The sequence below is a fragment of the Typha latifolia genome, chromosome 12 (genome assembly GCF_019914945.1).
Source record: "Typha latifolia isolate L0001 chromosome 12, TyphaL0001v2, whole genome shotgun sequence".
NCBI lineage: Eukaryota > Viridiplantae > Streptophyta > Magnoliopsida > Poales > Typhaceae > Typha > Typha latifolia.
The window spans coordinates 5,570,402-5,584,507 of NC_133097.1; the positions used below are offsets into that span (position 1 = coordinate 5,570,402).

Genomic DNA, 14,106 nt, shown 5'->3' on the forward strand with positions numbered 1-14,106 from the left:
GTTAAGGTTGGAGAATGACTTTTTGGGTCGTTCCAGGTTTTCTCCTATTTATGCTTCTAAGGCAATGTTTTGAGAAAAAAAAAGTGTAATCAACCAATTATATTAAGAATAAGAGTATATAAGGAAGGGAAGAGAGTTGGATAGAGAGTGGAGTCGAGAAGTTCTCTTGATTCTGACTATTTATTATCACTCTTTGATTCTTTTTTTTAATCTACGCCCGGATGTGCTGCATGACATATATAGCCATAGCCACAGTAGCAGATTCAGGACATTAATCATATTAGCAACACCCTTTAATTTTATGACAAAATTTTCATTGACAAAAGAAAATTTTCTAATCATTTGTATACTACATTCACAACAATTCAAATGTCATGAAATTAGAATCAATTTAACCATCCTAATCTTCTCTGCAGTCCTTTTTCTCCACCTACTTGCCATCAAATATCTTCAGTATCAATATTATTTTCTATTACGTCAATGCATAATCCCACCGACTTTCCAGAAGACATGGCCTCTGCTAATTGTAGTCTAGCTTTCTCATGTCGACGCAGTAATAAAATGGTATTTAGCACAGCCCATCTTACCTGTGAATCTGCCTTCTTCTGGGTAAACCCCAAGCTCTTTAGTAATCCATCTAACTGTTCAAAATGTTAGGAAATAAAAAAAAGTTAAACACAACACTAGTTCGTGAGGAGGAATACACTCTTAGTTTTCATCTAACCTTATCAATGTCAGCAAGTCCTCCTTCAGAATATCCATATAAGAGATACTCTGTAGCAACACCGGCAAGTGCTATGCATGAGAACCTGTTCAGCATCTGATAAGAAGTGCATCAGCTCTGGGCAAGGGAATTATGTGAAAGAGGCAATAAAGCACAAGTAAACTAGCAGTTGACAGAGTCCATCTACCTTCATTAAATCTGTTAGTGAATTTTTCCTACTGTTGACAGATAAAATATTATAACTTGGTGCAGTGATCAAATATTCAAATAGATGATGTTCTGAGTTTTCAAACTCTTGTTATTCCCTCAGATATTCTCCCAAATCATCTAAACTGAATGGCTTTGTAGACATATATTTGATGATACTTCCAGGAAATTGAGTTCATCTGTTCATCGAAATGAACGGCAGGAACCAAGAACTCACTTAGCAGGTATCATCCCTTTGTCCGCAAATCATTGATTAGCACAGAGTTCCAACAAACAATTGGGAAAGGAAAGATTTTTAACCAAAAAGTTGATTGTGATATAAAGCACAACATTTTTTACCAAATACCATATCATTTGAGGTTCTACAGACTATGAATGGAGGTGCAAAATAGTCTTGGTGACAGTCGAGTTCTAAATTTTCTATTGTCTAGAAGCATTTATATATGTTAGAATTCAGTATGCATGCTTTTATATGTGATGGGAAAAGGTCCACACTTGCTATATATAGTTTCTTGACGCTTTAAATGATTGAAAAGGTCCACACGAGCTCTCAATTTCAAAAACTCACCACCACCACTAATTCACCTCTATGTGCATGTCACCTATACAGACATAGTTGGCAGACTTTATTTGCCATTCAACATTCTCTTGGACTTGATGGTTAAAATTGAAAGAGGAAAAGGAAAAGAACTTCAAAACTACTTGACATTTATGCTTGAACTATCCAGAATATACTTCGATTTAGAAAGAATTTGACAGAGCTGCAATCTAGTTTCGGCATCCTTTGTAAATTTTGAACTTCCATTCCACATAGCAGGCATAACTTCCCCAACAGTTACAACTACGTATTCCGTATTTCTACAGGAACTCAAAATAGTTACCATCAGATCCCTCAAACAAACTGACTTTTACGACTACCCTCATCAAATGATGGCAACCAGTTACTTCAGCTCATGATGGAAAATAAAGTTGAAGGAAGGTGCAATACATATCTAATCTATGCAGCTTTAATACATTGGATGCTTGAAGACCTGAACAAGAACTATAAATATCGAATCTATGAAGCATTAACATATGTAGATGCTGGAAGACCTAAACAAAAATCAAAGTTAAGAAAATGCATGTGCTTATCTTAAAGGTTTGACATAAAATTAGGCCAATCCTTAATGACTGTAAAACTTTTCATGTAGTGTGATCATAATAAAAGAATATAATAAATGTAAATTAGAGATATTAGCAGGGAAAATGAGATTTTTTGGTCACTTCAGAGCATAAGCAATAAAGTGATTGTAAAGCAAGGACTAAAAAATAAGTAAATAAAGATTTATAAATAGACATATTTAAGAATCATAACATGTGCAACTGATAAGAGTGAATTCAAGGAAAAGCAGTTCTAACCTTTGCAGACACTTTTCCAGTATTAATCTGCATAGAAGAGGACATTATTACAGTGAGAGTCTAAATAAAATGTACATAAGACGAGCTTTGTTTTTCTCTAATATGATCTGCAATCAAGGTTCTCAAACACAACTTCTAGAAAAATTAAACACTACTGAATTGTTGATGTACAAGATTTTCAACTTCTCAGATTTTTTTTCTTTTAGTCATTTGGTTCCTCTAATCATGTTAAGTTGATTCTTCTCTTAACCATCACGACCATGAGCACCAAAATTTCCCCAAACCGCTACTAAAAACTGAATCGTGAACCTAAGTCTTTCCTACTGGCAAATTCATTTGCTAACAATCATTCGTAATGGTGTCAGAGCCCTTGACATTTGCCATCTCATTCAAATGATAATTAACGATGTCCTACCCTTTACTCATTGCCAAATCTTATAAACAGAGGTGTGATGTCAGAACCAAAGGAAAATTGACCGAATTTAGATTTCTTGGGTTCAATTCATATTGACTACAGTTCAATTGCTTTGCAATTAATTCATATTGCCTACAGTTCAATTGCTTTTCAATCAACTTAAGGGGGCCAAGTGCAGTTCAATTCATAGTTTTATTGGCCAATCAGACTAGTCTATTTACAACCAGGGTCAATTCAAAATGGAAAACCCTAAAAAGAGGAAACTAAGACCTAGTACAACTATTAACAAAACCCTTATATAAAACTCTGAGATCATTTATTACTATAACCATTAGCACCCCAGGGTAGAACCAAGAGTTTTTCTTGGGGAGCCAATACCAAATGATAACCATGTAAGGAGACAACCCAACAGATAGAGTTTAGTTTTCTTGTATGGGTCCATTTCATAGTTATCTTACAAAAGTTCTATTCTATGCATTAAGCTATCTTATGCACCCCTCCTTTATCAAGCATGCACATGCAGAGTTCCTTAAGAGCACATAGTGTCCTGATTATGAAAGTATTAGTTTGTCAAATAGATATACTGCTTTGAATCTAGAAAAGGAAAACAAAAACCAAAATAGGATAAATAAGAAAAAGAAACTTACTTCTTCAAGGAACTCAAAATCCACAAAAGCTGTGCCAGCTTGCACATTTAGCGATCCTTCCTTCATTAAGGTTTCCAAGCTTGTTAGCATGTATCCCTTTGGAAGTACTCCAAGCAAGTATGCTATCAAGAAATGACCAGCTTCATGCTGCCCAGTATCCATTACACATCAGTCCCTAAATAAGTATGTGAGAAGTGCCACACAACTGAACCAATGGAAAAAGAAACGTAGAAACCTTTTTCCTATCCAAAAGAAACTACTTACTAATAAGAAATCAGATACTTTGGACCATCTAGTAGACACAATTTAAAATTAAGACAAATAGGTACTTAAATGTCAGGAGATCAATTCGGTGGCAGCTTAGCTACAAGATTCATGATTTAACTCAAACAAATATTCAGTTTTTATATCTGTTGAAATAAAATTTATTTTCATCACTAGGAAAGAACTTCTGATTGCCTTATCAGTCACTTCCCCACTAACGAATATTGAATTTAAATGATCAATGAAGTTAGGCTTCAAGATATGATCTGTTCTGGGTAAACAGTGTAACAGGCTCTGCCATAATAAATTGCGCCTCTAAAAATCAGAAGGTATCTCCAACTATAAGTAAATTGCAAATCATTGCAAATGCTGAAGAATTTAAGAGTAGAAAGCAAAGAAGCTGGTATCCATTGGTTATTACATACCGCGTAACATAACTAGGAAATTTAGACCCCAAAAGGAGGAACAGACTTATCAACATCATCCTTCATTTGTTGGTCCAATTGCTTTCTACCATAATTTGTATGTTCCCTAATGCGATCCACTAAAAGATTAATAAGGAAATAGGACCAAGAGTCACTTATTTCCAAATCAAATTTCAGCTAAGAATGGTTCATGCCCATAAGATATATTTTTATAGGTAAGCCTCCAATAGACTCTTGGGAAAACATATGTTACCCATCGCTGTTGGGCCATATTTCATGTTGTCCTGCCTGGAATTCTAATGTGTTATACTTAACCTCACTATACCTACAATTGAAAGAAATTTTTTTCCACCCAGAAATAACAGCAGAGCCATGTGGTAGTTCCCTTTTTCCTGCAAACTGAATAGATAGTGTTGTCATATTATCATTTTTGCCCTTCTTCTCTGCAAAGCAGTGGAATCGCTTACTTTACTGTTACTCTGAAAGTGCTTACTTTTATTCCCTAATGCAGTTCAACCATACACATCTGGCAGCAGCTCCCACTGCAAGTTTGCTCACCTACCCTGGGTTGCATCTCCATCTCCTACAGCAAGTACCATGAATGTTAGGCTCCTCCACAGCCATGCTCAAGCTCAAGCTCTCTTATCCTACACCACTCCCTCTCCTCAAACACTCTCCACAATACATCCTTCATCTCCTTAAGCTCCCTGGAAATGATTTTGAATAACATCCATCCATCCTCTCATCAACCAAAATTAGTGCAGAACAAACATTTAATACATTGGTAAAAACAGCTTAATTCACTGCCCTCTCACATGACTAGATGAATCGCGCCCAGATATCAAGTTTGTTAGAATGTAAATGATTAAAAGGTAACAACATAAGCTTTTAGGCCTTGTTCGGAATGAAGAGTTTCTTAAACTAGGTTAGTGTTCATTAACCTGATTTTATAACCAAACATCAGCTTCTTTCGAAAAGCATAGTTAAAATTGAGCAGGAATGTGGCCTAACCTGGTTTTTCTCTCCGTTTAGAATGAGTTTAGGTCCAAAGTGAATTTACCACTTTACCCTTGATAAGACCAAACGGCAGGTTCTGTCATTTCATTACTAGAAACCTACATTTTGCACCAAAAAACTTACATTTGGATAACTACTAACTACCAACAGGCATTGTATACCTATAAGCAACCATTTAACATATATGTAGGCATTGCATACCCATAGTTAGATAATGTGTATATAGAGCCATAGAGGTAAACATTGCACAAGGAAGATCATAAATTAGACACACTTTTCCAGAAAAGAACAAATGGAAGTGAAGGGTAATTTTAATTATATTATTTCAGTGTACTTCATCCATCCACTAGAAAAGGTATTTGTGTCAATTTACATAATATATCCTCAATTCTCACTTCTTATTCTAGTTTTAGCAACACTTTAATTTGAAATGCAAATTTTATCAAAGGTAATAATGACACTACTATCCATGATTCCAAACACTCAATTCAATTAAATCAGATTAGAGGTATGTACTCAAGGATTAGAAAAAATGACCACAACTAATTGGGTTTTTCCATAAACTGCAACCAAACACCAGCTTAGAGAAGGTTTACCACGAATCAAGTACATTCTTAGTATCTGCATATCAACATGAAAACATTATTAAATCATCCTAACTATTTACTGAAAATATTGTAGCAAAAAAAGTGGAGAATCACATGTTGGAATGAGTCTATGTGCTCAATTCATAGGGTAACTAGTCTTTCACAATCACCCTTACAAAATAGGAAATCTACCCTTCCTACCATACGGAAGGTTATTTACAGATATTCAGAAAGTAAAATTCAGATCTATAATGGCTATCTGATCTACCTGAATAACTCTGTTGTGATACTTTTGACTGAAACTATGACCAATAGTATCAAGCACTAAATTCCTCACTCCTCCATTGAAAGAGACCTAACAGATAATGATAGTTAGGTAGTAGCTTAAGAATATGATTAGTTTAAACTTTAAAGCTATCAAATCAAATTTCCATGGAAGCAAAAGAATTAGGAAAGTAAAAAGGGAGTACAATGTTTATACTGTAGCAATAAATTCTAGCAATCTTCATGCAATGAGAAAGAAAAATTAAATATATAAAGTTCTTAGGTATTTACATAGCAAAACATGTTAGCAAAACTGCTGCTAAGATGGTACTACATACTAGTCAAATATCCAAAACAAGCAAACAAAGAGGGCAGAATAAGAGGGAAATATGATAGCCCATTACAAGAGCCAAAAAAAAAAAAATTACACCCTAAAATTAGGTTATGTATAGATGTCAAAATAAAATTTCACCTTTAGAATTTGTACTTATAAAATTCTGTTCAAGACCCAGTGCAGTTCTTTTGATGGCCAGGCAAAATACATTTCTGTTTTCTTGTAAGCAGTCTCAGTCAAAGTTCTAGATTTAGTTTTCAACTAGAAGATCAACAGATGACAGAATAATGCTTGGAAATTTGGGTGAACTTTTACAATTCCAGAACATATATCACTTTGTCTGTGCTATATTATTCTTTTATAAGCTGATACAATTATAGTTTCAGAGATATTACAAATCTAATAAGAGAAATTATTGCCATTTTAAAATCATCAACATGACCTTCTGAATGCCTCGTCTCTTATTATAAAGAAAACTGACTCTCAAGGTAACACATCTGACAAGCAGTCAATGTGTCAGGGAACATGAGCATTACTAACTGGAGCTGAAAGGAGAATGCCATCCTTTTTATTCTTTCTTTTTACTGTGTGGATAGGTAGGGGGAGGATCGTGTTGTTTGGAGTGGTTTCAGATATACAGTATAAGCTATCCAGTCAGAATACTGGCAAGGTACTTGCACAAGTGCAGTCTACGCTAACAAGAGAAATTTTCATCTAAATTTTCACTCTCAAAGAATTCATGCCAAATGTAGAAGTTAAGAGCTACAGAGAAAGAACACAAGACATGAGACATTATATGAAAACATCAATATAGCAATCTGGAAGAAAAATATACAATGTAAAACATATAGGACAGTATAATTTAATTTATAAGACTTGTTGCCAAAAGTGGTTTCTCTTAAAAGATGACAGAGGGCACAAAGTGAGCCATATGAATAGCAAATCTAGTGGATCTTTCTACATTAAGCAAGAGCAACTTCATTAAAGTATCAACTCATGAGTAGTTTCATCAAAACATGAGGTAGAGCAATAACATGTTGCATAAAGAAATAAAGCTACATTGACAAAAAATAATTTGTCAACTCACCAAATCTAAGGACCATAGAAACAGTAGGACCAATGAAACATACAATATCTGTAGTTGAGAGAATCCAAATACAACCCATGCTGAAAGAGCTCCTAAAACTGCAGCAAATTGAAGATTTCTCTCAATTGAGCCCAAAGTTACATCCACAGGTGACAGAAATGAAGATGTATTGATTCCATTTAACTTCAGCTCATCCAAGCTGTAAAGTCTTTGCGGCACCTAAAGCACAAATTCTACCATTTACAAAAGAAATAAGCTAAAATGCAATCCATACAGTGAAAACACAAAAAGGTATACAATACAATGAAAACAACATTTTTAAAAGATAAAAAGACAAGAAAAGTACAACATAAATTGAACAAAAAGTTGAAAGTGGATCACTCTTCACAGTTTCAGACTTTCAGCAGCATTAATAAGAGGCAATATACAGCAGCATCAACAATACAACAAGAGACAAATAGACAAGCTATGGTCCACATTAATAAGAGGCTGAGGAAGTCATACATTTCAACTCTAATAACAAGAGCAGAAAAGCAGCCCTACCTCAGACAAACCTACAACCATCTCACATTTCAACTCTAATACCAAGAACAGAAGAGCAACCCTAACTCAGACAAGAGTAAAACCATCTCATCAACATTCTAAATGTCCTTACAAACCAACTCACCAAATAAAGAAGCTAATTCAAGTTTAACAATGGGACTACCTTAGTTAAGATTATATGATACTACACCAGCATCAATGCCCAAGAGAATTACTATAGCAAAACAACTTAGAAAGAAAAACAACCTGCCTTGCTGCTCCAAAGCACTGAATTGCCCCAAGTTTTTCTTGCAAATCCTTAACAAGAGAGAGCGCCGTCCTATCATTTCCCTTTATCAGCTCCTCATCAACTTGTTCCAAGATCTGCAACCTCAAGTGACCTGACTCAGGAGAACTGACAGCTGACTCTTGGGAATTTACAGCTCTAACAGTCAGCACTCTCAGCCTGTCAAGAGGCAGGCGACAGCCATAACAGACCAACAAACTCATCTCCCCAAATAATTTGATGAGTCTGAAGATAGCCAGAAGGCAATACGAAAAGAACTTTTCTTTTCTTCCATATTCTGCTTCTCCTGACCCAAGTAGGCCAACCACATATCCAGCTACCAAAAACATTTAAGTTTGTGGATATTAATCTTGAAAGTGACATTTCTCTCCGATTTGGACCACACAAATCCAGAGGTTGCAGGGAAAGAGAAATAACAGCAAACAGCTAAAAAAAAGAAAAGGTAAATTGGAAGTCACTGAGGTCACGACAACATGCCAGTAAAAATGAATACAGTAAAGAAAGTAAATAGCAATTTAATAAAGAGAAGGAAACAGACCAAGTAAGCAGCCTTACACATCCGATTGTTACGGACAAAGTGGGGAAAAGATTATTCGCTTAAAGAGTTGAGTAAATGTCAATCGACTACAGCCATGAAAGAACAACCAGATCGACAAACCAAATGGGCTAAAGCTTATTATCTCTAATGAATTAAAACTTTGTTGTTCCATCACCAATTTGTTCGAAGGTTAAGAAATACACAAAAGATTAATCGAACAGTATATAATAAGCCAAAAGAAAAAAATAAACACGCACACAAAGAACAAAGTACTAATAACAATCCAAACAAGATAAGGAACTTTCCAGAATTCCACATTTTCATACAAAAATTATATTAAATTTACGATCAAAAACCATTACACCCTTAAGCCACCACCGTATCAAACTGCCACATTTATAGTCCACCAAGAAAAGAGAAGCAATAACCAACAAAGAGAACAGAACTCCAACATTTCTGTGATTATTCAACACAAAAAGGTCTAAAACTCTTGTGATGCCGATCCAATGTCCCCCTTATCCTTCCCTGCCTTCTTGGGCAACAACGTCTGATGAATGTTAGGCAAAACACCACCATTCGCAATCGTCACAGCCCCAAGCAACTTACTCAACTCCTCATCGTTCCTCACCGCGAGCTGTATGTGCCTCGGGACGATCCTATTCTTCTTGTTATCCCTCGCCGCATTCCCAGCCAACTCAAGAACCTAAAAAGGCGAGTATATGAAATCAGACAAGATCACAACAAATCACCAAAGGAACCAAAACCCTTGGTCTACGGCAGAAACACAAACCTCGGCTGCGAGGTACTCGAGGACAGCAGAGAGGTAGACCGGAGCACCTGCGCCGACGCGATCGGCGTACTTGCCGGCTTTGAGGAAGCGGGCGATTCGGCCGACGGGGAACTGGAGGCCAGCTTTCTGGGACCGCGAGACGGATTTAGAGGCCTTGGGCTTGCCACGGCCGCCCTTGGTCGAAGCTGTGGAGCTCATTGTTCGAACTAGTGAGATCAAAACCCTAACCCTAGATTTGTGAGGGATTGGAAAGAAAGGCGCAAAGATGGCTCTTTTCGAACGGAAATAGCCAGTGAGGAAGGAGGGGATTTGTATATATAGGTGGAGTTGAGGAAGAGGTCTAGAGGAAGCTTTGCTCTGATTGGTTGAAATAGAATGCCGAGGATCGACAACGTGGAAGGTCTAGATTGTTCGGTTTACTCCGATGGGAGTATGGGAGCGGGGTCGGATCAGTAAGATTCCGGACGGGGTAAAATTGTAATAAACTCAAAAACCGGTGATAATAAGGGTAATTATCCTTTGGGTAAATTACAAATCACTCATGTGGTCATGCCTAAGATCAAATTAACTCCTAAATTTTTATTATTAAATGACATTTAATAAAGCCATCCAATTATTGTTAACTATTCTATAGTTTGAGAAAATAAATTTGTTAAGTTTCGGCCAAAATAAATAGATAACTAGATTTTAAATGAGGGGGTATTTTAGGTATTCTAATTTTTATTTTTGAAAAATAACATTATATTTTCAATTCTATAGTTGATTTTAGGGTAAATTTAGCTAAGTATTTTTTAAGGCACTAAAAGTAAATTATGAGGCCGAATGTATTTTCTTATTTTATTTCATTTTATTTTATAATCATGTATTCCAATTTCACTTTTTTTATAACCAATATGCCTTTGTCTTACTTTTTAGTTTAAAAGAGATAAATAATTTTCATTTAAAATAATATGGAACTAAAGAAGACATGGTTGCCATAAATACCTATTAATTGGATGTTAGACCTTAAATTATTTTGGAGGTATAGTTCTTTGTTATTTTTAATAGAGCAAAGAGTTGTGACTATTATTTAAGCTCTTTGTCCATCTTGAATTCGGTTGGATAGCCATGCAATAATAATATGATATATGAACAGTTTCATAATTTTAGATAATAGGAAAAAGAAATTAAACTATAATAGTGATAGGATCCACTTCCTTTGATTTAGAGAGAATTTTAGTGTTTGAGTAAATCAAAATAACCTTTTGCAAATTCATGGAAGGGCGTCTTAGTGAATATGATATAGTGTTAAAATATATTTTTCTTATAGGAGGCGACGATATTTTTGTTGGTATCTTAATGAACAAGGTTGCCAGTATAATGTTTGAAGTGTCTAATATATGTTATGAACCAAATCTAGATTAATCTAGACATAAAAAGTTTATAAAATTTTATGTGGCCGTAACCTCATGAGTTAGAGTCTAATAGTTTTGGATTCACCTAAATCGAAGGTCGGGATGAAAAGATATAAACAAAATAGTAGATAAAAGTTAGAACGAGATATATTGGTAAATATCTGACAATTGCGGCGATTGTCGAAGGGTGGTGGACGGCCAATGGTGGTGGTGGACAGCCGTATTATAAGGTGGCTGATGTAGAAAGGTAGTGGCTAAGGTTTGAAAGTTTTTGAGGTTCTACGACTATAATCTACTTCTAAAAACGTAAAAATGATCTAACGGCTACAATAAAATAATAAATGTGATAATAAAACTAAACTCAATTAATTATTAATACTTGGATGCTTGAACGAATAAATAAAAAAACTCAAACTCTATATATATAGAAGTCGGGTACAATACGTCATACTCGTACTTAGCTCTAAAAGCTTATATAACTCAAACTATAACTTGTCTTAGATGCTTATATAACTTAATTGAACTTGAATTAGTGGCTTACGTGATTTAATTAAACTTGTCTTAGTAGTTTACATGACTTAATAAATCTTGTGCTCACATAAGAAATAAATATGAATCAACTTAAAAATAAATACTCGATTTATCGAGCCCAATATCCTTGTAATACAATCTGATCTGACCAAATTCGTATCAATATACGCTAGAGTAATTAGTATATTTGCCAAGAAAATAAAGGAAAATATTACATTCATTTATAACTTAACATTATATTAGCTTCTTGCATCCTTCCATCCACTAAAATATCCACAAAAACTAGAAGGGATCCCTATTAATTTCTATAGAATCCCCTAATTCGTCAAGATCCCTAATAAATTTTGCTATTATTCTTGTGTACTCTATTACTATACCAATGTAATATGTTAATATTATGCCTTCGTCTTAATTTCATGGATTTTAGTGCTTTCTTGCATCTCTTCATTAATGCAAGCATACAAGATTTTTGTCTAGTGCAGCACATATTCCATCCAATATTAACCAAGGAGATTCACCTCTATCCATATCTAGGGGTTCTCCGTGAAGTTGATTAATCTAAATCCGCCTCAACGTCGGCGACTACGCGTGCGGATCTCGAGCGGCAACGGTGAAGGCGAGGGTGTTCATCTTCTACACGCGATGAGGGTGAGGACGAGGGTGAGAGCAGTGAGGGTGAGGGTGGAGGCGACAGAGCTAGGCTCGGCTCGGCTCCCTGCGACACACTGAATTGACATCACTGGTGTGCCGTCAAACAACTGTGATTGCTCCATTCGAATACCCCTCTCCCTCCTCTCCCTCTCTCTCGCCTCCACTGAGGCAGTGGCATAATCTTTAAATTCAACAGTGGAGAGCTTGGATGAGGCAGCTCGGCTCCTTGCGGCTTGTGAAGACGCTCGACCACAAGAAGCAAGGCTTAGATGCATGTCAGCTAGGAGAGTCTCGTCGTCTTTTGGGTGTAGAAGAGCCATCTTTTCAACTGGATCGCCGACCTTGAAGGCGACGGCACGTTGGACGAGGGCGAAGTCAATCGCCGCCTTGAAGGCCATCTGCTAGGGCGAGGGCAAAGTCAACTGCCACCTTGAAGATAGCGGCGCGTTGGGCCTTCTCCAACGGCGCGGAGGGCGAAGACGGGTGGTTTGGGTGAGGATTTCAAATGGGTTTGGTGGAGGAGACGATGGTTTGAGGCTATTTGATGAGCTAGTTGATGAGCTAGTTTACTTATTAGGGTATAATAGTTATAAGTTGTATTTTGTCACAGCTGTTTGCTATTTCACTTAGATTCAAAGTTCATGGAGAATATTATAATCTAAAAAGGTTTAAGGGGTCTCCGTGAAATCCGGATATAGTTCAATGAGTGTCAGCGTAATTAACCCTTTTGTATTTATGGGTTACATTATGCTTCAATGTGTTACGTTTCATTTTTATGAATTTTATTATATAACTATAGATTCCATTATGAACTTATGAATTTTGTTATATAACTTCTTATTTTGTTATGTAAAATGAAAGATTCTATCATCTATCTCTAGATTAATTAAATTATCCATATGAAACTTTATTGCACTTAATGACTATGTTCGCAATTTAACATTACATACACTACAAAGACAGTCTAAAATGACATGAAAATTAATCATAGAGTGATTCCATTGCATTATAAAGCTTGAGGAGTCCTACCAGTGATTGCAAAGTTCTTCTATGAGATCAAGAATTTCGTTTTAATGGTCTTCAGTTTTTCGAAAGTCATCTATGTTCATTGCTTAGCATAACTGGTACATTCATGACCGGTAAATATGGGGTACATTACTCATATCATGTATTTTGAATGAGAATAGCAAATTTTTTTTTATTGCATTACTCATAACATATACTTTGAATGGTAATAATCCAAAATGATTACTATTAGAGATTTTTTACCGCAGAAATATACTTAGCTATATACTCGAATTCGATTTTAGTAACTATATCTAGAGAATTTTGGGCCGTTCGAGTGACATCGTATATTAACTTGAAAATATCATTAGTCAAGATTAAACATTGGTCATAAGCATGAAAAGAGTAGGCCATCGTCTAATTTTTTTTTTAAAGAATTATATGAAAAATCTTAGTATCTATATATACTTAGAATTGTACAGCATTATCAAACAAGCATAACAATTTAGTTCAACATTGAAATGTAGTATTGAAAGTAATTATATTAATTTTATATACCATTCATAGAGAAATGTCTCATGAATCAATACATTATAATCATTTTAATCTCTCATATCTTCCGTTGTCAATTTTTTTTGAAAGTATAACATAGATAAATTCGTTAGAAAATAGTAAAATTGACTGGTTCTTGGAAATATGAAATGGAATTTTTTTTTGTAAGGTGAGCTTAATTGGGGGTTTAACATTTTTCATATTAATCTAAATCACAAGGGAAAAGGAATACAAATAAAATTTTAATGGATAGTTTAATAATTTGTAATATGGGTTATTCCTTTTTAGAAATAATTACACTAAGATCCTCTAATTTTCATATGCCACCTCTTATTTTTCTTGATGCACAGTGAACTCCTAAATTATAAAAAATATCTCACCCTCGAAGATTTTAACAAAAAAATATCAAATGATTATCTTATTATCAACTTTTCTCTCTCATTTTTT

At 35.2% G+C, this 14,106-nt stretch overlaps 2 protein-coding genes across 2 annotated transcripts; both read right to left on the bottom strand.

The window, feature by feature from the left end:
- Positions 1-292: 292 nt before the first annotated feature.
- On the bottom strand, positions 293-8,496 carry LOC140799311 (uncharacterized). Its single transcript, XM_073153586.1, has 7 exons — positions 8,159-8,496; positions 7,370-7,588; positions 5,953-6,039; positions 3,392-3,538; positions 2,330-2,356; positions 725-820; positions 293-641 (listed from the first exon to the last, which is right to left on the bottom strand). The coding sequence occupies exons 1-7, from the start codon at positions 8,399-8,401 to the stop codon at positions 441-443; spliced, it is 1,020 nt and encodes a 339-aa protein (XP_073009687.1). The 5' UTR covers positions 8,402-8,496; the 3' UTR covers positions 293-440.
- Positions 8,497-9,037: 541 nt separating this feature from the next.
- On the bottom strand, positions 9,038-9,806 carry LOC140798849 (histone H2AX-like). The gene is made up of 2 exons (XM_073152932.1): positions 9,527-9,806; positions 9,038-9,439 (listed from the first exon to the last, which is right to left on the bottom strand). The coding sequence occupies exons 1-2, from the start codon at positions 9,722-9,724 to the stop codon at positions 9,218-9,220; spliced, it is 420 nt and encodes a 139-aa protein (XP_073009033.1). The 5' UTR covers positions 9,725-9,806; the 3' UTR covers positions 9,038-9,217.
- Between the last annotated feature and the right edge of the window lie 4,300 nt (positions 9,807-14,106).